This window comes from Nerophis lumbriciformis, linkage group LG18 (assembly GCF_033978685.3).
Source record: "Nerophis lumbriciformis linkage group LG18, RoL_Nlum_v2.1, whole genome shotgun sequence".
Lineage (NCBI taxonomy): Eukaryota > Metazoa > Chordata > Actinopteri > Syngnathiformes > Syngnathidae > Nerophis > Nerophis lumbriciformis.
The window spans coordinates 15849362-15871396 of record NC_084565.2 but is presented as its reverse complement, the minus strand read 5'-3'; the positions used below and the strand labels follow the sequence as shown (position 1 = coordinate 15871396).

At 39.5% G+C, this 22035-nt stretch overlaps 1 protein-coding gene across 4 annotated transcripts in view; it reads right to left on the bottom strand.

The window, feature by feature from the left end:
• Window positions 1-2215: 2215 nt before the first annotated feature.
• plcg2 (phospholipase C, gamma 2) overlaps window positions 2216-22035 on the bottom strand; it is a 148123-nt gene continuing 128303 nt past the window's right edge. For all 4 annotated transcript variants that reach the window (XM_061977752.2, XM_061977754.2, XM_061977753.2 and 1 more), the window contains 6 exons: window positions 18960-19099; window positions 11572-11680; window positions 11332-11499; window positions 6477-6565; window positions 2728-2903; window positions 2216-2635 (listed from right to left, as the gene is read on the bottom strand). In XM_061977752.2, coding sequence (XP_061833736.2) covers window positions 2593-2635; window positions 2728-2903; window positions 6477-6565; window positions 11332-11499; window positions 11572-11680; window positions 18960-19099 — 725 coding nt within the window. In that variant the 3' untranslated portion in view covers window positions 2216-2592. The remainder of the gene's footprint in view (window positions 2636-2727; window positions 2904-6476; window positions 6566-11331; window positions 11500-11571; window positions 11681-18959; window positions 19100-22035) is intronic.

The window sequence follows — 22035 nt, the reverse complement described above, 5'->3', positions numbered from 1 at the left end:
TGATTGTCACACACACTAGGTGTGGTGAAATATGTCCTCTGCATTTGAGCCATCCTCTTGATCACCCCCTGGCATGTGAAGGGAGCAGTGGGCAGCAGCGGCGCCGCGCCCGGGAATAATTGTTAACCCCCAATTCCAACCCTTGATGCTGAGTGCCAAGCAGGGAAGAATGCTGGTATGAGCTTTTAAACATAACCCGTTAACTGCTGCCAATCAAATGGTGAATAAGATACTCTTTAGGGTTCATATGTTTGTAAATCTGACTGTGATGAAGTCAGTGCCTCACCAGTCATGAACCTCACCGCACGTCACTGATATATATATATATATATATAATAAAATACATGTATATAGCTAGAATTCACTGAAAGTCAAGTATTTATTTTAGTTTTATATATATATATATATATATATATATATATATATATATATATATATATATATATATATATATATATATATATATATATATAAGAAACATTTGAATCTCAGTGAATTCTAGCTATAAATATATTCCTCCCCCTTCAACCCGCCCACCCCGACCCAGCCCACCTCAAACACCCCCCCTTTCCCTCCCCCCAATCTCCCGAATTCGGAGGTCTCAAGGTTGACAAGTATGCATGCAGGTCCCAAATACAAAACAGCAGGTACCAATAGAGACACGTTGGTTTTGCATAATAGGGCCCCTTTAATGGCCCCAAATGCTTGACTAAACCCTCTCATGATGGTTTTGAAAGCAGCCACAAATAGAAATCACTGACCATCCTTTCTAAGCAATATTACAATATCAACTTAACTGCAGTTTCTTCACAGATTCAAAGGTCTTTTAGACTTCTCAGACAGCCTTTCATCCCCATTTACAAATCTTATAACCAGAATAATTCTGCCCATATGAAAGTCAACATGTTCAAAGCGATATTTGCTTATAAGCTCATGAGTGAATTTGAGAAGGTTCTGCTCTTTTGTCTACTCAATGAGATTCAGTTTGGTTTCATAGTCAATCAAAAGTTATTTATACAGCCCTTAATCACTACAGTAGTATCTCCAAGGGCTTTACAAAATCCCCTGATCTGAACCCACAAGGAAAACTCAAAAAAATGCTGGGTGGGAAAGAGGAAACTTTGAGAAGAGATAGCAGATGTAGGGAACCCCCTTCCAGAGAAATTGGCTGCACCCCCACGACCCTGAAAGGATGGATGGATTGATGGATGGGTATGATTGAGTTGTTAAATTAATAGATAATGTGAGAGTCCAGTCCATCGGAAGGTCAATAGATAGTGGGATCTTTATCCGGGCTCAGCCGTGTCAGCCAGTGAAAGAGTGGTCCACCCTGCGTCACAACTCGAGTCAGCTGGTACCTCTGCAGAAATTATCCATGGCCGCTTGGTATCCTCTCACAGCAGGAAAAGGGGGGACTGATCAGAAAATCGGCAAATCAGCTGGTCTACAATGAGTCTCTCTAAAAGCCAGAGTATATAAATAAATGAGTTGTAAGGTGGGATTTGAAGGCTTCTAGTGAGGTAACATCTTTAACTATTTCTGGTAGGACATTAAAGAGTACTGGAGCCCGAATAGAAAGCATTTTAATGCCTGCAGACTTTTTAGGGCTCTGGGGGTCACTAATAAGCCGGCGTTTTGGAGAAGCAGAGTTTGGGACCATAGGCGCCGATCTACAATTCTGCCAGTGGGTGCTCGGTGTGTGTATTGAAAAAAAAATAGACGTTCAGCGAAGTTAATATCCCATATGTTTTGTGGCTTTATTATTTTGTAAAACGGAACAAACTCGCCACAAAATTAACTACAACAAGATTGATTTTTCCAAAAATAATTTTAAAGATTGAAAGTTGCCATCTATCCCACGTGGGTGCTCGGCATTGTCTGTGGGTGCTCGGGCCCCGAAGCACCCACGGGGGATCAGCGCCTATGTACGGCACAATACAATCGGCAAGGTAAGATGGTGCGTAACAAAACCTTAGAGTTGCACCTTAAGTACATCAGAGCCAGTGCAAAAATATGATCCCACTTTGTTGTCCTGGTCAAAAGTCTAGCAGTCGCACTTTGTTCTAAGTGAAAACTTTTAATGCAGGACATTGAAACTGAAGCCACTCTGCTCAGGAAAATGAGGCCCCACAAATCATTCTTGTGTCAAGAACCTTTGAATAGGATTACTCAAGAGCATGAACAGCAAATTAGAAGTCTAGTCAGCACGCGTCTGTAACGAAGTATAAAAATACTTTATTACTTTATTGAAGTACTCTTGAGTGTCTGTACCTGTACAGAACAATTTAGTTTGACATTCATTAGTAGGTGCTCTTAACTTATTTTCATTCAACATGTATTTCCAAATATGATAACCACTTTTAATGTTCTAAAAAATTGTAATTTATTGAGTCAATACAAAATAGTAGTTTCTGGTTTTCCATCAATCAATAAGCAACACAGCAAGAATAGACTTAGTTAAAAACAGAACATGTAAAAATTACAAATGGTTCAAAACATTTAAAATGACAATTTGTAGAAAAGGGAGAACATAAGATGACTTTCGTCAGTGTTTTTCTGGGATCAAGTGACAGTCGAGCTTCTTCGGGCGCCTCAAGAATAGAATACATTGCTTTTTAGCCGCTTTTGTTTTGCTCTAGAAAAAACAGAAACAGCCTTGTGTGATTTCAACAAAAATATAATAACTTGATCATATGTTTTACCTACATTGCATAGATGAAGGCCTACCTTTGTTTCTCACTATTGCTGAGTCCTCTCACTAATGGATTTGGTGCGGGAGGTTGGCTCGGGACAGAGGAGAGTTTTATGTTTGTGTGTGTGTTGTATAGGAGGCCTTCACTGCTCACATCTGCTGGCTTTTTCTTCAGCTGGCTGGATGACGAGTACAACTCTTCTTCAGTGTTCTGACGAATGTGCAAACAAACATTATCAAACCGTCATATTTAGATCACTACATCACCACATTATGGTGGTGGAGCGCTTTAATAGAACTGAGGCGCTCCATTGTCATGGTCTCCCAATGCAATGTGGTCATAAGCAACGGGCTACTTAAAGGCTGATTCAAAATACTGGATGGATGGAGACTACCTGGTACCTGTCGTCAACATGATGAGGACCTTCAATCCTCCACCTCAAACTTTACTCATCTACACAACCTCAACAGCACCAGCCTCACTGGGCAGAAAACGCTACAAATCCGCTGGCCTCCTGAGCAGAGCTCGGTTTCAGACCTCCATTTCAAAAGATTTCTGAATACCTCAGGAATTGGACTTTCTTTGTGTAACTGAGTTAGCTGAGTGAAAAATAACAAATATAACACATATTCAAATCACCAACAATTCTCCGATTGTTGGTGATTTGAATATTATGATTTCCTTTCACTACGAGCCAAATTCTTATTGCATTTTAATTATCCATCCATCCATCCATCTTCTTTCGCTTATCCGAGGTCGGGTCGCGGGGGCAGCAGCCTAAGCAGGGAAGCCCAGACTTCCCTCTCCCCAGCCACTTCGTCCAGCTCTTCCCAGGGGATCCCGAGGCGTTCCCAGGCCAGCCGGGAGACAGTCTTCCCAACGTGTCCTGGGTCTTCCCCGTGGCCTCCTACCGGTTGGACGTGCCCTAAACACCTCCCTAGGGTGGCATCCTGACCAGATGCCCGAACTACGTCATCTGGCATCTGGCTCCTCTCGATGTGGAGGAGCAGCGACTTTACTTTGAGCTCCCCCCGGATGGCAGAGCTTCTCACCCTATCTCTAAGGGAGAGCCCCGCAACCCGGCGGAGGAAACTCATTTCGGCCGCTTGTACCCGTGATACTGTCCTTTCGGTCATAACCCAAAGCTCATGACCATAGGTGAGGATGGGAACGTAGATCGACCGGTAAATTGAGAGCTTCGCCTTCCGGCTCAACTCCTTCTTCACCACAACGGATCAAAGCTGATTCTGATTCTGATTCTGATACGACGTGCGCATTACTGAAGACGCCGCACCGATCCGCCTGTCGATCTCACAATCCACACTTCCCTACTCGTGAACAAGACTCCGAGGTACTTGAACTCCTCCACTTGGGGCAGTGTCTCCTCCGCAAACCGGAGATGGCACTCCACCCTTTTCCGGGCGAGAACCATGGACTCGGACTTGGAGGTGCTGATTCTCATCCCAGTCGCTTCACACTCAGCTGCGAACCGATCCAGTGAAAGCTGAAGATCCTGGCCAGATGAAGCCATCAGGACCACATCATCTGCAAAAAGCAGAGACCTAATCCTGCAGCCACCAAACCGGATCCCCTCAACGCCTTGACTGCGCCTAGAAATTCTGTCCATAAACAGAATCGGTGACAAAGGGCAGCCTTGGCGGAGTCCAACCCTCACTGGAAACGTGTCCGACTTACTGCCGGCAATGCGGACCAAGCTCTGACACTGATCAAAAAGGGAGCGGACCGCCACAATCAGACAGTCCGATACCCCATACTCTCTGAGCACTCTCCACAGGACTTCGAGGGACACGGTCGAATGCCTTCCCCAAGCCCAAAAAGCACATGTAGACTGGTTGGGCAAACTCCCATGCACCCTTAAGGACCCTGCCGAGAGTATAGAGCTGGTCCACAGTTCCACGACCAGGACGAAAACCACACTGTTCCTCCTGAATCTGAGGTTCGACTATCCGGCGTTTCTCCAGGTTTCACTGTCGTTGCCAATATGAGCGTTGAAGTCCCCCAGTAGAACGAGGGAATCACCTGGGGGAGCACTCTCAAGTACTCCCTTGAGTGAATCCAAAAAGGTTGGGTACTCTGAGCTGCTGTTTGGCGCGTAAGCGCAAACAACAGTCAGGACCCGTCCCCCCCACCCGAAGGCGGAGGGAAGCTACCCTCTCGTCCACTGGGTTGAACTCCAACGTGCAGGCTCTTAGCCGGGGGGCAACAAGAATTGCCACCCCAGCCCGTTGCCTCTCAGTGCTGGCAACGCCAGAGTGGAAGAGAGTCCAGCCCCCCTCGAGAAAACTGGTTCCAGAGCCCTTGCTGTGCGTCGAAGTGAGTCCGACTATATCTAGCCGGAACTTCTCCACCTTGCGCACTAGCTCAGGCTCCTTCCCCCCCAGTAAGGTGACGTTCCACATCCCAAGAGCTAGCTTCTGTAGCCGAGGATCGGACCGCCAAGTGCCCTGCCTTCAGCTGCCGCCCAGCTCACATTTCACCCGACCTCTATGGCCCCTGCTATGGGTGGTGAGCCCATTGGAGGGGGGACCCACGTTGCCTCTCAGGCCCTTTAGCGTCCTCTACAGCCTGTACAAACAACGTGCCTGCCCAGGCACATGTTGTATGAGGCTTCTGCAGACACACATAAGTGAATGCCATACATACTTGGTCAACAGCCATACAGGTTACACTGAGGGTGACCGTACAAACAACTTTAACACTGTTACAAATATGCGCCACACTGTGAACCCACACCAAACAAGAATGACAAACACATTTCGGGAGAACATCCGCACCGTAACACAACATAAACACAACAGAACAAATACCCAGAATCCCATGCAGCCCAAACTCTTCCGGGCTACAATATACACCCCCCCCCCCCCCCCCCCCCCCCTCTGCTACCACCAAACCCCGCCCCGCCCCGAGTTAGTGCTGCAATCTTTTCTTGCGGCCCAGCCTCACCCAGTTTCTGCTTCCAGTGGCCCCCAGGTAAATTGAGTTTGAGACCCCTGCTGTAAATGAACACTAATAAGGTTGTAAATACTGTATAGAGTAGGCTAACCAATGTGGTTCCTATGGATGTGAACACAAGTTGTAATTACTGTAGTGACTAAAAAACATAGTGACTGAAACAGACATAGTGATTCATTTGGATGAATGGGGTATGTATTTATGTAAACTCTGTTGATAATTTGTCAATTCTTTAAACAATAAAACATATTTAAATGGTGCTTTTTTTTTTACAATTTTCTGCGGTCCCCAGACTCCCGGCTTATTTTCTGTCTTTTTCATTAAGTTCAGATCACATGCCTGCTTAAGGTAATTGACATGATTACATTTGTTTGTTGCTCATTCAAATGCCTGTGGTGCAGGACAAAAGTAAAGGCATCTGCTTTCAAAGCGGAATTAAAGCAGGCACTAACCTGCAACTGGGGCAAAAAGCACATCATCAAAGCGTTATGAGAAGGCAGAGGGTCAAAGGGTAAGCCAGCACTGCCATCAAGTGCCAACGTCCTGATTTTATCTTGACAGCAAGATCAGGGCCTATCAAAGCGCCTTGAAAACAGTCATTTAAGCTATTGACTACTGTTACACACTTTATGTGGGTGTTAGTGGGTCCTCCACACTTTATGTGGGTGTTAGTGGGTCCTCCACACCCACCCAACCTCTTTTCCAAATATATTTTGTCTGCCTGTGCCTGTCAATGTGGCTCTTCTCAGGTGCTTTGGTAAATAAAGTTGATACATTACCAAGCTCTCATCAGTACTCATGTGTTCTCACCTCTGGCTGCAGAACTTTGACATCAACCAGCAGAGAGGCTAATTCTAAGTTTTCATTGTAGCCGTTCTTCAGTGGCACAGAGCGGTAACCTAACAGAAGGAAACATTCAAACAAGTTTAATTGTATGTAAAACATGTAGATAACAACTTCTTAAGATGTTGATGATACCAAACAAAACATTAATAACCAAACACTAACATGACTCAGTGTGACAGGAAAACATGAAGGATATAAGTGTGTGTGTTGTGTTCATCTCACTACAGAAAAGTGCCCGCTTAAGCTGGCGTCGACATATATGATCGAATGACTTTGTCGACCAATACGGGTAATTTCAATGAAAAATAGTCAGTTTATGATGACGTGTGTTGACCAGTGTTGGGTTAGTTACTGAAAAGCAGTAACTAGTTACAGTTACTAGTTACTTCATTTCAAAAGTAACTCAGTTACTAACTCAGTTACTTACACCAAAAAGTAATGCGTTACTGTGAAAAGTAACTATTTAGTTACTTCTTTTTTCTTTTTTTTTTAAAGCTCCAATTAATGCCCTTTTAGCCTTCATTTCAGTACTGTTATTGCACTGGAGAATAATACAATCTGTTGATCAACTTGACATGCATTTGCATCACTCATGTGGTCTACATACAACACACAAAGACAAAGATATGTTACAAAGGCCAATTTGTTTCTGGCCAGAACAAATTGACAAAACTATTTTAAATAGCTGCAACATAACATACATAAGTAACAAACAGCATAATAACAGCATAGATGTAAACCAAGAAAGGCACACACTACATACACAAAGTCTAACCAGGCATTTTCTTCCTCAAGTAATTCTTATACAAAATCATGTCTGAAACCCAGAGCACTACACATTTCCCCAGTTTTAGTTTAGAGATAAGGAAAGATTGGCCTGGCCCACTAGGATCCCTCTTTATGTTTGTGAACTTTATAGTCTATACATTTAGAGTGATGTGATAATCAAACACTCTAGAAGTCTAGAATGAAAGAGTATATAAGAGAATTGACAGCAAGTTCCCTCTCAGGAGCGCGCATGTGCAATTGCGCACTGCTCAAGCGTCCTCTGCGCACGGCAAATCTATGCCATGCACAAAATCAAATAAAAAAATAAGCGCATAACAATTTTCGACACGACACGGACACGACAGAGAAAACCGTTTTCGTCATCATTGTTCAAATATTGTAACGTCTGTCGAGACGCTTTGAGGACATGAATTCCATCCATCACTTTACTGAGCAAAACTCTTTACTGTCAGCCATAAACACATCACCAAAACATTAGTAAAAAAAATGATATCTAGCAAAACTGGTCATTTTCTGCAGTACAAACCAGACCAAAAGCAACTTTGTTATATCAACAGCAGCCGCTCGCTCTCTCACGTGCGCCAACACTTGCACATATGGCACTTAGCCAGTGATGCGTTTACAGCCACACAAAAAGTCGGACAACTCCAACACCACACATAAAGTGTCATTCCAGGTCGTTACACTATGATTTACCAATCAAATGTGTGCTTATTCTAGTGTCATTTATTAGGAATCTTAATTTATAATATTAATCATTAAATGCTGTTAGTATGTTAAATAAATACTAATAAAAATATATTTTTTACAAACAGGAAGTTGCAGGAATGTACACATGATCCCCTGCTTACATCTCATTGTGCAACATGTGAATGTTTTAATGGGAACTAAATGCAATGTCTGAAAGGGGTACAAATTATTTCCAAAGCAGGACCTCCACCCAGACAAACAATACAAGTACACAGTTCATGAAAAACAATATTTTTTGTTATTGTCATTATAAGTGGGCCTAAACACTTATTATTTGATTCTAATAATAAGAGAATGTTGTCTGTCTATCTGTGTTGGCCCTGTGATGAGGTGGGGACTTGTCCAGGGTGTACGCTGCCTTCCGCCCGAATGCAGCTGAGATAGGCTCCAGCGACCCCGAAAGGGACAAGCGGTAGAAAATGGATGGATGGATGGAGATGTAAGTTGTTATTTAGTGAGGTTTGGGACAGGTGTGCTGCTGGTGTAGCCACAGTGTGCACATCTAAAGTTGCTCACATGGACTCCACTCAATGCTCAGGGACTTTTTGCATTTGCTCACACATGAACAATTAGAGGGAACATTGATTGACAGAGTGTGTACCTTCAGCGGTGAATAATGGTGGTGGTGGAGGTGAAGTGGCATCAGAGTCTCTGTCTCTCTTTACTAGCTTCGTCGAAGCATGTTGCTATGTAGCTTGTTTCAGCAGATTTGAATTGCTGTTTTGGGCAGTAGATGGCATCTTTGATCCAAAGCACAATTTACATTTAACTAAAATGTTATTTTCTTTGTGCTCGACAAATAAAAGTAGTGAAAATATCTCCATGTTAGCAAACTCGACTTTTGGCTCCGCCATGATCAGACACACCCACACAGAGCGCATGTCTCTCTCTCTTCTCCGGCTTGTGACACAAGAAGAATCAGAACGACACAGCAGCCCTCCGATAAAACACACTTTATACTACATAAAAAGTAACGTAAAATAACGCAGTAACGCATCATGTAGTAACGGTAACGGAGTTACTGAATATAAAAAAATAACGCGTTAGATTACTAGTTACCGCCGAAACTAACGGCGTTACAGTAACGCGTTACAAAGTAACGCGTTAGTCCCAACACTGGTGTTGACGTAGTAAATACATCATTATTGTAAGATAAACTTCCAATATATAAATTACATTTATTCATTACACACACACAGGGACGGTGATACACCTGGGTTAGGAGCTGCTAATATGTTTAGCCACAGTTCAGTCCCCACCTCAGCCTTTTAACAGACCTATCATGCAAAACTTGTGTATTTGGTACATAAGTACCAAAAATTTGAAATCAAACTACATGCATTGCAAATATATTCATAAAACAATCGTATCCATCTTTTGGCTGCCCAATCACAGCATTAATATGAGTTTTTTGTCCCGCTCCTACGCGCGCTGGGCCGAGACCATCTTTTCTAAACCTATCACCGGGCTGTGTCCACCCGCCACCGGGTCTGGCTTTCCAAATGCCAATCAAATGTCCAGCCCCAGGTGAATGCCAACTCTTTTGTACCGCCCCGCACTACGCCACTTTTGGAGCAATCCCTCGTAAATTGAAAGGTAAAAACTTTTGTGTTTATCAATTTTGCCCTCTTTGGCAAATAAACATATGCTATTATTATTTTGCTCTCATTTTGATTGTAGTAGGAAATCGATATCAAATCATTCCCACTCCAAAAGCCAAAAGGCAATGAATGATAGTGTGTGTGGCTTTCTTGACTGAGGTCTTTTGCCCACACTAGCGTCTGCACCAAGGCAACAAAAGTGATATAATTTGTATCAATCCATTTTCACACAAAAAAAAATAAAATTCACTAAGCTACAAGTATTGCCGACTACAGTATATCTACTTAAGTATAACTACTACAAAAATACATCCGAAGTAAGAGGTTACAACCTATTAAAACCTAGGCTTTTGAACGGAAGTGAACGAAGTAGTGGGCAATCAAATCAACATGGTTACTGTTCCGCAAACTCAGATTACTATGCAATGGAATCTATCCTTTTACATTATCAAAAAAAAAGATTTGTCGAGAGATCCCAAGGATTATCCGTCGGACGTGTTCCCAGACATGTGGAACTATTTGGTGCTCAGACATCGTTCTACATGACAAAACAGATGAAAACTTTGAAAAGCATGGAGGTCTACAATTTCTTTGTGTGTGGCTGGGTCAAGGAAATAGATATCAAATCATTCATTATTTTTGCTCGGGTAAGGTTGCATTTCATGATTTAATTTTGCGTCTACAGTTGCCATTTTGTTGCACACGCCGTTTACAAATATGCATGAATTTTTCCCGTCTTTATGAAATATACTTATAGCTCTCAACATTGTGTATGTGCTGAAAGCTTTATTTATGACTGCTGCCTTTGGTAAAAACTTAACTTGTTTAGGTTTTGCTTACATTTGGTGATTTACAAAATACTCGTAGTAAAAATGTATTTCAAGAACTCCAAAACAAGATAAAATACACATAATATCAAGACTACTAAATGTTAAAAGTATATTAAACCTTTAACAAAGTGATCACTGCAAACTCATTCCTCAACTCGATTTGCTCCCTTGGCATGTTTTTGTAAAATCTTGCACTCTTTTCCCCTTTTGAATACCTTTAGAGAGACTTTAGAGAAACTTTTTTTCCTTTTCGCATTTTGAACGGTTCCAATAGCCTAGAACAACGCAAGCACAGGGCATTTTTTTCGAGAAAGGCAAAATGCCGCCCTGAACGGTATGACCACAGACGCTCGCTTGGCCCACCACTTCGAGGCCCACATATTTAATGAGAATAACAACCTATTGAACAAGTTGTTTGTTATGTGTACAAGAGAATAGTGACTGGGACGTGTATACTAGTTACAGATAGAAAATTTAACTCTAAGGCAGTGGCTAAGAATAATGAGGTAGTAGGCATAATATCACCTATTGATTTCACTCATAGTACTTACCTACAGTAGTCTATCTTTGCCCAATTACCTGGCTCTGGTTTTATATACAGTGTAAATATTGTGTAATGTAACTTGTTTTTTTATAAATATGTTTATTTTTGTAAATGTTGTGCATTTACTGTAAATAAATGTATATAGTTGGTTTGTGTGTTATTTGTTGTATGTGTAAAACATGCAACTTTATATTGTTTCTTTTCTCTTTGCAGTACATGAGGGCATAATTATTAGCAAAATGGATTAAAGTAGCCATTATGATACAAATGTAACATCTCAGGTTGACAGCAACCTTTGCGCTCACCTGAAGAGATACCTTTTACGGGAAATGTGGCCTGAGCGAGGAAGTTGGGGTCTGAGAACATGTCTTCTTCATGGACAACAAAGCGCAGGAAGGTGAGCTCAGGCTCGTACACTTTGAAGCAGAATGGCTGTGCTGGGCTTTTCCACAGTGGGTTCAGACCGTTATCACCTACAGCAAGCAGAAATACTTGTTCTGAATGAAGTACTGGTGACACTAACCAGCTGTATCCAGTTTTCTTACGGTAAACACTGGTCTTAGCCTTGGCTTCAGTGTGACCGCAGACTTCAATCTCCACAAAAGGACTGGAAATTGAGCGACCAAGCTTTGGAAGGTGTCTGGCAGCAATCACCTGAAGAAGACAAATTCAAACTTTTCAATCAACAATAAACATTTACGCACGTTACACATTATACACATTGCGCGGTACATAACTCCATAAATAATTAACAAAAGTTCTTAGTAAAGAGCTAAATAGGTTGTAATTCACACAATGAGATGAGATGATCTAATTTTCAATAAAGTTCAATATATTTTATCAGCAATCTTCTTCCTTGTACTTTGAACAGTTTTTTAAACTGGATCATATTAGTACAGTGTTAGACTTATTTGCTTAATCAATTCTATAATTTAATTCCATATACTGATACGCTAAAGTTTTAAGTATTGTACGTGCATATAAATGTTTTTAATCACATTGTTCTCTAAGGTTATCTTTCTCCTCTTTTGTTGAGAAGAACGGTTGTACATTCTTGGGTAGCAGGTTATAGTTTGCAAATGCACTAAATCAGTGATTCTCAAACTGTGATACATATGCTACTAGTAGTACACGGGCTCCATCTAATGGTACGTCAAATAATCACTTAATTAAATATTCCAACACAGTATTACTGTTCAAGCTATGTGTAATGTTACAGTGGCCAAAAATAATAAGTATACTTGTTGAATAAAACCTCTGTCTTGTTTTTAATGAATACTTTGGCCTAACACGCTACTGCATTTTAATGTTGTTCATTATGGTGGTACTTAGTGGGCCAAATGTTTTCTGAGGTGGTACTTGGTGGAAAAAAGTTTGAGAATCATTTCAATATTTTTGATTAAATAATAATGGGTTTGAGTAGTCTGTGTGTCCAATGTTATGTATTATTTTAACTGATCTTATTTACAACACTATTAGTTAATGCAGTGTACATTTTTTAAACATTTGTTTATTGGATTTTTGACATAGACAGTCCAGAAATACAATTAAACACATGTCAAACGTTTTTTTTCTCCCCCAAACAAGTAGCCCACAAAAATAAACATGCATCAGACAAATAAATGCAGGCAAATATTGACATGAAGCCACAGACAACTGCCATCCTGAATCCCCCAACACGGTGCAGCAATACACAAAAGAAAACAAAAGGCTAATCAATTATCTAACTTTCAATTACAAAACCCAAAACAAGTGAAGTTGGTACGTTGTGTAAATCGACAAAAAAAACAGAATACAATGATTTGCAAATCCTTTTCAACCTATAGTAAACTGAATAGACTGCAAAGACAATATATTTAACGTTCGAACAGGAAAACGTTGTCATTTTTTGCAAATATTAGCTCATTTGGAATTTGATGCTTGCAACATGTTTAAAAAAACTGGCCCAAGTGGCAAAAAATATTGAAAAAGTTGAGGAATGCTCATCAAACCCTTATATAAGTTCAAAAGCCAGCATCTGTGATGGTATGGGAGTGTATTAGTGCCCAAGGCATGGGTAACTTACACATCTGTGAAGGCACCATTAATGCTGAAAGGTACATATGTTGCCATTCAAGCAACGTTATCATTATCCATCCATCCATTTTCTACCGCTTATTCCCTTCGGGGTCGCGGGGGGTGCTGGAGCCTATCTCAGCTACAATCGGGCGGAAGGCGGGGTACACCCTGGACAAGTCGCCACCTCATTATTTAATCTGAAAATTAGCCAGAAGGCTAGTTTTCATCTGTAGTCCCCTGGCCATGATGTAAAAAAGGCAGTAAAATTACAATTACAAAGAAAAAGAAAACAAAAAGAGATAAAAAGAAAAAAGCACACAATACATATACGATATAATAAAAAATAAAATACAACATCACAACATAATATTTGTCGTAGCATCAAAACAGGCTCATTTTGTAGTGCTGGCAGCTGTAGGGGTTGATAAACCACATTTTAAAACATTTTTATGAAGGCCTCGTATGTTGTAACCTTCTTAAGTACTGAGTTCCACACATTTACACTCCTTACTGACCAGGCTGACTTACTGAAAGTGCACTTGCGCAGAGAAATATAACAGTCACCTCTGACAGAGGCTCGCGTGACACGCTCACGGTTGTTTCTTTGGCTGATGAACCTGTGCCTAGGTTTTTTTTATCCATAACTTTAATTACTTGTTTGTACAAGATTTCCAATGCTTTGTTTTTTAACTCTGACCAGCCTGAGACGAGCTGGTAAGGCAATAGTTGAAGTGGCTGAAAATCATATAATCAATTTTGCAGCTTCAGTTGACATTTAATTTCGTATTGCACGGAATTTTGTGAGATTAAACTTGATTATTTTACACAATTTGCCAATATGGGTTTAAAGGAAAGCTCTGAATCTATTATTAACCCAATATATTTAATGACAATTAATATGCTTTAAAGGCCACAAAGTTAAGCTGCTGGGGCTTACAATATGTGATATTTTAATTTAGTAATACTGCAGGTAAACATAGCCCTCACAAAAAAACACTGGCGGTGTCACGGTATACCATAATCCAGCTTGGAATTTTCCTAAGTCTTTTTTCTTTTCTTTTTATCCTGTCCAGCTTCTCAGGCTCATCATATTGTTGATGTAAAGTATATGCCCATATCGGCTGCACAAATGTACTTTACAAAAGAGAAGTGTGAGATACTTATTTTGTTGCCTTATTTGTATTTGACTTTATTAAATGAATATATATTATTATTTGGTGCAGCCGGGCCGGAGCAGGAGGAGATAGAAAGAGGAAAAAAAGGAAGACAAAGGGGGAAATTGTGGGGACAAGAGGGGGATAAGATAGAGAGACAAAAACAACAACAGCAAACACAACAATAACAACAACAACAACAATAGAACAACATCAGCAAATACGATATGTACAAATGTGATAGTAAAAGTGATAGCAAAGAAGCAGTTAGTGAAATAAATAATAATACAGAGATGACAATGAACATTATTACACTACAAATGAAGCAATACAAATACCAATAGAAATAACACTATTGATAAGGAATAATAACAATAATTTACCTCTGTTATCAACAATACAATTGTTCACATGCAACAATACATATATGTAATGATAACTTGAAATACAAAAGAAAGCGGATAAATGGAGGGGAAGAAAGAGAAGCCAGCCATGTTAACCTTGTATATTGTTATAGTAAAACTAGGTTAGGCTTTGTCAGTGTGCCTAGGTCCTTGGTCTAAAAGTTGGGGTTCAGTTCATTCAGGGTACAGTATTGGAAAAAGTTTAAAAACAAAACGATTCTTTACTTTTATGTAAACAACTTGAATAGTCTTTTCAAAATAAAACTTCATTTGTCTTAATGCTTGTTTTACAAATGTCGCTGTAAGGCAGGAGACTTTACGGAGCCCCTAAAGGGACATGGGGGAATTTTTTTTTTTTAAATAATTTTTATTTTATTTTTATTTTTTTCAGACATGTATCTCATGCGCACGAGAAACATTTTATTAAAAAAAATAAAAATAAAATAAAAAAATTATATATTTTTTTTAATTTATTTTTTTAAATAAAAAGTTTCTCGTGCGCACGAGAAAGCATCGGATGCGTGCGCGTGGTTTGAGGTGTGTGTGAAAATGGCAGTTCAGGAGTTAATTTGGCTGTATTTCCAACTAGGACTTTCCCCCATGTGTGTTGTGGCAAAATGTGAATGCCTGATTACTAGGTGTGAGACAAACACGTTATCTTCCTGGTTATTGTAACGCTACGTGTTTGACATTATTTAAGACTTTATCGTGCTCGGAAAAGGACAGTTTTCCTCTTCTGTGGCTGTGTGGGGGGTGGGGGGGGCGTGGCTTGCGGACCTGCAACGAAGCGGGGTGTGCCAGGATCGGTTTCGAGATTAGCGGCAGGTGAGTAGATACACAGCTGAGAGTGTATCATCTCCTCCCAGGTCTTCCTCTTCCTCTGTTAAAAGCAGTCAGGAAGGAGAGAGCGGTGGATGGTGGAACACCAGTCGAAGCAGAGAGAGAGACCATTGATATGCTCAATCAAGGCAAAAGACGATTGTTGAAAAGCACAAAGACTTTTGCACCATCCAACACAATTATTGTAAAATAAATGGTGTTGTAAACTCTGAAAAGGAGTGGTGATATCGGTGATTGGTGGTCCAACGAACCCAGAGGAGCAAGACCTCCACAGTGGCATTAATGTGATTTAAAGGACTGTTAGTCCGATGTTGATGTGATAAAACTTTTTTCTTGTTTGGAAGATACACACACAATTGTAACTGTTATTTCTTCCTGCACATAATAAATATGTACAACGTGTTTGGATGTATTCATTTATGTAAAATTGTCATTAAATGTAATATTGCCTGACAAAAAGTGTTTCGACGTAATAGTTTGATATTTACACATCGCATATTTACACACGCTGTCATGTCTGTGATCATGTTTTGTTTAGTTATGTTTGGTTTTTGGACTCTTTTTAGTGCCTGGTTGTGCACTCTTGCTTGTTTTGTTTCCATGACAACTTATTAGTTTCACCTGTTCACGTTTTGGACTCACGCACCTGTTGGTAATCAAGTCATGACTATTTAAGCTTGCAGTTGCCAGGCAGTCGGCCTGCCGACATTACCTCCGCGACCCCATGCTACCCATGAGATTCATGTTTACCATAGCTTATGCTTCATGTCATGCCACAGTAAGTCTTTTGTTTTATGTCCATAGTTTTTGCTCAAGTTCTAGTTTTTGTTTTCATTAGCCAAGTTTGTTCTCCGCCTTGTGCGCTCTTTTCGTTTGTACCTTTTTATAGTAAAAAATAAATCATGTCTTTACCTTCAAGCCATCCGGTCCAGTTGTTTTGCATCTCGGGAAAACAAACCCCGCCATAGTCCTCGTCCTGACACACGCGCATTTTACTAGAATACCCTTATGAGCATTACATATATCAACATCAACTACCTACTATACTGTTTACTTGTAGAAATACCCTTTTTGGAGCAAATATCAACCCATATAATTTATATGTGTATATATAATATAATATAATACATATATATAATATACATATTATGTATAAGCATATATATATATATATATATATATATATGTATTATATATTACTGTAACTTGTTCTTAAAAATAGTAGTTATTTTGTATGTCAAATTGAGTGTTTGTGTGTATATATGTATACTGTATAAATGTATGTGTGCGAGTGTGTGTGTGTATATATATATATATACACACACGCACACACATACATATATACATGTATACTGTATATATGTATGTGTGTGCGTGTATATACGTTTATATATATATATATATATATATATATATATATATATATATATATATATATATATATATATATATATATATATATATATATACACGCACACACATACATATATACATGTATACTGTATAGGAAGAAACACACATACATATACACAGTATACATATATACACACAAACACTCAATTTGACATACAAATAACTACTATTTTTAAGAACAAGTTACAGTAATATATAATACATACATACATATATATACATATATACATATATATATATATATATATATATATATATATATATATATATATATATATATATATATATATATATATACATATATATATATATGCGCATACATAATATGTATATTATATATATATATTATATTATATTATATATACACATATAAATTATATGGGTAGATATTTGCTCCAAAAAGGGTATTTCTACAAGTAAACAGTACAGTACTTGATTTATATACAGTATATGTAAAGCTAGTAAGAGTATTCTAGTAGAATATGCAGAGATAAGATATGTCAAAATATTACTAGAAATACATTTTTGGCAGCAACAAAGTGGCTATTTGGGTAGATATTTGCTCTAAAAAGGGTATTTCAACAAGTAAAAAGTACAGTAGGTACTTGATGTTGATATATGTAATGCTCATAAGGGTATTCTAGTAAAATGCGCGTGTGTAAATATGCGATGTGTAAATATCAAAATATTACGTCGAATCACTTTTTGTCAGGCAATATTACATTTAATGACAATTTTACATAAATGAATACATCCAAACACGTTGTACATATTTATTATGTGCAGGAAGAAACAACAGTTACAATTGTGTGTGAATCTTCCAAACAAGATTACTAGTATTGGTGTTGTAGACGCCATAATCACTTACTGTACTGTATGTGTACCTGGTGGTACACGTTATAAGTTTGTACCGAAAATCTGATTACAAATACATATTAGGACATACATTTTTTATTATTTTTTTTCCCAAGATGGCGCCGCTGTAGTGGCTGCTGTTGGCAGGAGCTTGTGCTCTTGTGTCATCCTTTTGTGTTCCTGATGTTTCCCTCTTGTTTTAATGTGGGATTTGTTTTTGTCTTTTGTTTCGGGACCCTTTGGGACTGTGCGACAAGGGGTGGCACTTTTGTGACTTCTGCAGTGCTTTTTTGTGAACCTTCCGGCCTTTTGGCCATGGACAATCTTCACAGTGTCTTGGCTGAATGAGCAGGTATCGGACCATGCGGACTGGACACTGGCCGAGAGTTGGTGGGCGGCGGAGGGTGGAGTCGACTCTCTTGGTTGCTTTGTTGGGTCTGCTCCTGTCTCTGGCCATGCTCCCCCCACCCCAGCAGACGATAGCGTGGAACACCGCAGAGGCCACCACAGTGTATATGTTTTTTTTTTTTTGTGGTTGTTGTTTTACTTTTGTGGCTGTGTGTAGAAGTGGCTGGTTGCATCAGCTCTGCTTTTTTAATGTCTTTAATGTCCTCTGTGTTCTTTGATGTTTCCCCCTTGGTGTGCAAGGGCTTTTCCTTGGTCTCAGTCTGGACCCCCTCTCCAGGAGCCCAGGCTTAGACTGAATTTTTTTTTTACTCACCCCCCAGCATTTACCTGTTTTTCACCTTTTTTGTAAGGGGCGCCAGAAGTTGGCAGACCCGTCAGCAATCATGTTCTGTCTCCTTGTAATGTTTGTCTACTCTTGAATGGGATTGTGCTGAAAATCTTAATTTCTCCTCCGGGATTATTAAAGTATTTCTAATTCTGATTCTGATACTGATACTAGTACATATAAGAAGTACTGTTGAATCCCTCCTTTTATAAGTATTCCTGTTTGCTGCACCCCCTGTGGGTAGCATTTTTCCATGCTGCCAAAACATGCAGTGGAGCGTCTATGATGAGATGCGCTCGTTCTCATGATTGGGATTTGAATCACAAATGCTTGCTGGACTCCTAAATGTGGTGTAGGTATGATTGGAAAGTCTGAGCATCCTCCCAACAAGTAAAAGACACAGAATAAGTGCAAGTGGCTGGAATTGACATGGGAACATACAGGAAGAAGAAATGTGATTTGCATACAAAACGTACCTTAAGTAGGATGTTGTACTTGAGCTCTTTCTTCTCCCGCAAAGGGTCGTAGTTTTCTGAGCGCAGGAGCTCAGGTTGTAGAATGTAACCAGTTTGTCCATTCATACTGAAGAGTGCGTGGTTCAGCTGGGTGTATTTATCTAGAGGAACATATCATAATCATTATCAAAATCATTTAATCATTGACAAGTAATTCAAGTCCATATAAAACTGTTTGGATAACGTCATTGACATTAGAAGTTAGTATCAACAGTAAGTGTCAACAGTAAATGGTCAAAGCAGTTCAACAAAATATTGATCTTCTTGAATTTCTGATGATCATAGTAACCACAAGTGTTGAATACATTAAAACATTACCAACCATAGCAGTGGAAAATTGTAGTTATCGGTTATCAGTTAGCTTTATCTTATTAGCAAAAAGCATTTACCGTATTTTCCGCACTATAAGCCGCACCTAAAAACCACAAATTTTCACAAAAGCTGACAGTGCGGCTTATAACCCGGTGCGCCTTATATATGGATTAATATAAATATTTATTTTCATAAAGTTTCGGTCTCGCAACTACGGTAAACAGCCGCCATCTTTTTTCCCCGTAGAAGAGGAAGCGCTTCTTCTTCTATGGTAAGCAACCACCCGCCCCCGTAGAAGAAGTGCGCGGGTATTACGTTTCATTTCCTTTGTGTGTTTACATCTGTAAAGACCACAAAATGGCTCCTACTAAGCGACACGCGTATAACGCAGAATTTAAACTTACATCACAGATGGTGTCAAAAAACAAGTGAAGCACACAAATACAACACTTGCCGTCATTCCGGGTGGATTAACCAAAGAACTCCAACCGCTCGATATTGGTGTCAACAGGGCATTTAAAGCACGACTGCGAACGGCGTGGGAACAATGGATGACCGAAGGCGAACACACCTTCACTAAGACAGGGAGACAGCGCCGGACGACATACGCCAACATCTGCCAGTGGATCGTAAATGCCTGGGCGGATATTTCGGTCACAACTGTGGTCCGAGCTTTCCGGAAGGCAGGATTCACAGAACGAGACGGAGCCGGCCATTTTGGATCCCGTATTCGCCCAACTTTTTAATTCGGACACCGAAGGAGAAGAATTCGAGGGATTTGTGAATGAAGAATAACTTCAGAAAGTGAGCGTTATGTTTATTTTGTGTGTTGTGACATTAACGTTCGAGCAACATTATGTTGCTATTGCTCTGCACTATTTTGAATTTTACTATGTTTGTGATTGCACATTTGCACATTACCGTACATTTTGGGAGTGAACAGAGTTGTTAGAACGCTGGTTTTTAATATATTATTAAAGTTTGACTGACCTATCTGACTGTTTTTTTGACATTCCCTTTAGCGCAGTTAGATGCGGCTTATAACACGGGGCGGCTTATAGGTGGACAAAGTTTTGAAATATGCCGTTCATTGAAGGCGCGGCTTATAACCCAGGGCGGCTTATGGTGCGGAAAATACGGTACTCCTTCTACAGTATATCCCTGTAACACCCCTTGTTGTAAAATTACAACGTTACCTTTAACCATCCTAAAAAACAATTCGTTATATATATATATATTTTTTTTTTTACCACATTTACATAGTCATTGGGTCCTATTGTTCAGTCTCACAAGGCTATTGGATTGTACCTTTGTTTATAAGTCACGCCTTCTGGCCATTTGTTTCATTGGACTGGATTCATCAGATTCAAGTAAGTAAAATGTATTTTTTTTTTTTGGTTGTTATTACAATGTCTAGAGCGTGTACATATGTAGTTATTGTGGAACAGATGCATCAAATTTAATTCAGAGCTTATTATATAATTGTTGCAATTATACAATGCTGGGTGAATGTGGTAGTCAAATTAGCTGGCTTGTTGCAGTGGGCTCAAACAGGTTGTATTCCCTCCACTGCCTGAAGTATTTTCTCTATACATTCTATACATTCTACCCTTGTGTTGTGTTCTGGTGACTGATTTAAAAGTTGTATCTCTAAAAAATGTAGTTAATTGATCAGCGTGACCTAAAATTCCATGACTTTGTCCACAAAGAAGATATCAACAGACAATTCAGTTCTGGGGAAAGGAATGTTCCTGAATGTGTGGATGTAATGGGGGTATGCGTTTTTTCCTTTTAGTATGATAATTAGAGCCATTAATCCATTCACATTTACATTGATGGAATTTGGACACTTTTGTCCAAAGCGACTTACCAGGCAGACACTATTGTCTACCCTGAGCACTTGGTCCACCACCTGTTGTTGATGTGATGCCACGCAACAGATTCCAATCCCTGTTGACGTCATTACATTTTGTAAACAACATGATAGTATCTGAGACGGAAAAGAAAGACAAACTATGGAAACTCAGACTCTGGCTTGATTCATTCAGAGAGAAATGCCTGCAGGTGGTACCAGAAGAGCACAACTCTGTGGATGAGATGATGATGCTGCAGACACTGCAATTCAGGATACACCAACACACAATGCAGAAAGTGTGATGTTTGCCTTTGTTTTACAGACAACAGGGACTGTTTTTAGGACTTTCACCATCAATGAAAGTCTTCATGACCAATGTCATGTAACGAAAAAAAGAGGGGGAAAAAGCGTTTTTTAAGAGTTTTATCTTGTTTCATATTTTTTATATTTGTAACAGATGACTTCATAAAAATATAACTAATGTGTGATTATTATTAATGGTATATACCGTTATGCAATCAACCCTTCAAATGTTCAGACAACGCGAGTACAAATACAGAAATTCTGCTCCCATCAAAGCCCAATGTTGCAATATTACAACATTTCTCTAAAAACATACATAAACATTTTTTTTTAAACTCTTCATTTTCTGCATCAAATGCCTCCTACAACAACATCTGAAAGGTCAAATTTTTTTTTTTTAGGTTTTTCTATATTTGGGTCTTACAGGATATACATTCCCACATAACTAAAAAACAAGTTGAAATTACCACAATCATACCATAGTATACAAGAGGCGCAAAGCATATGGCAAACAGTTACATTAAAGATAGAACATGGAAACTAGAACTCCACATTTTTGTGTGAAAA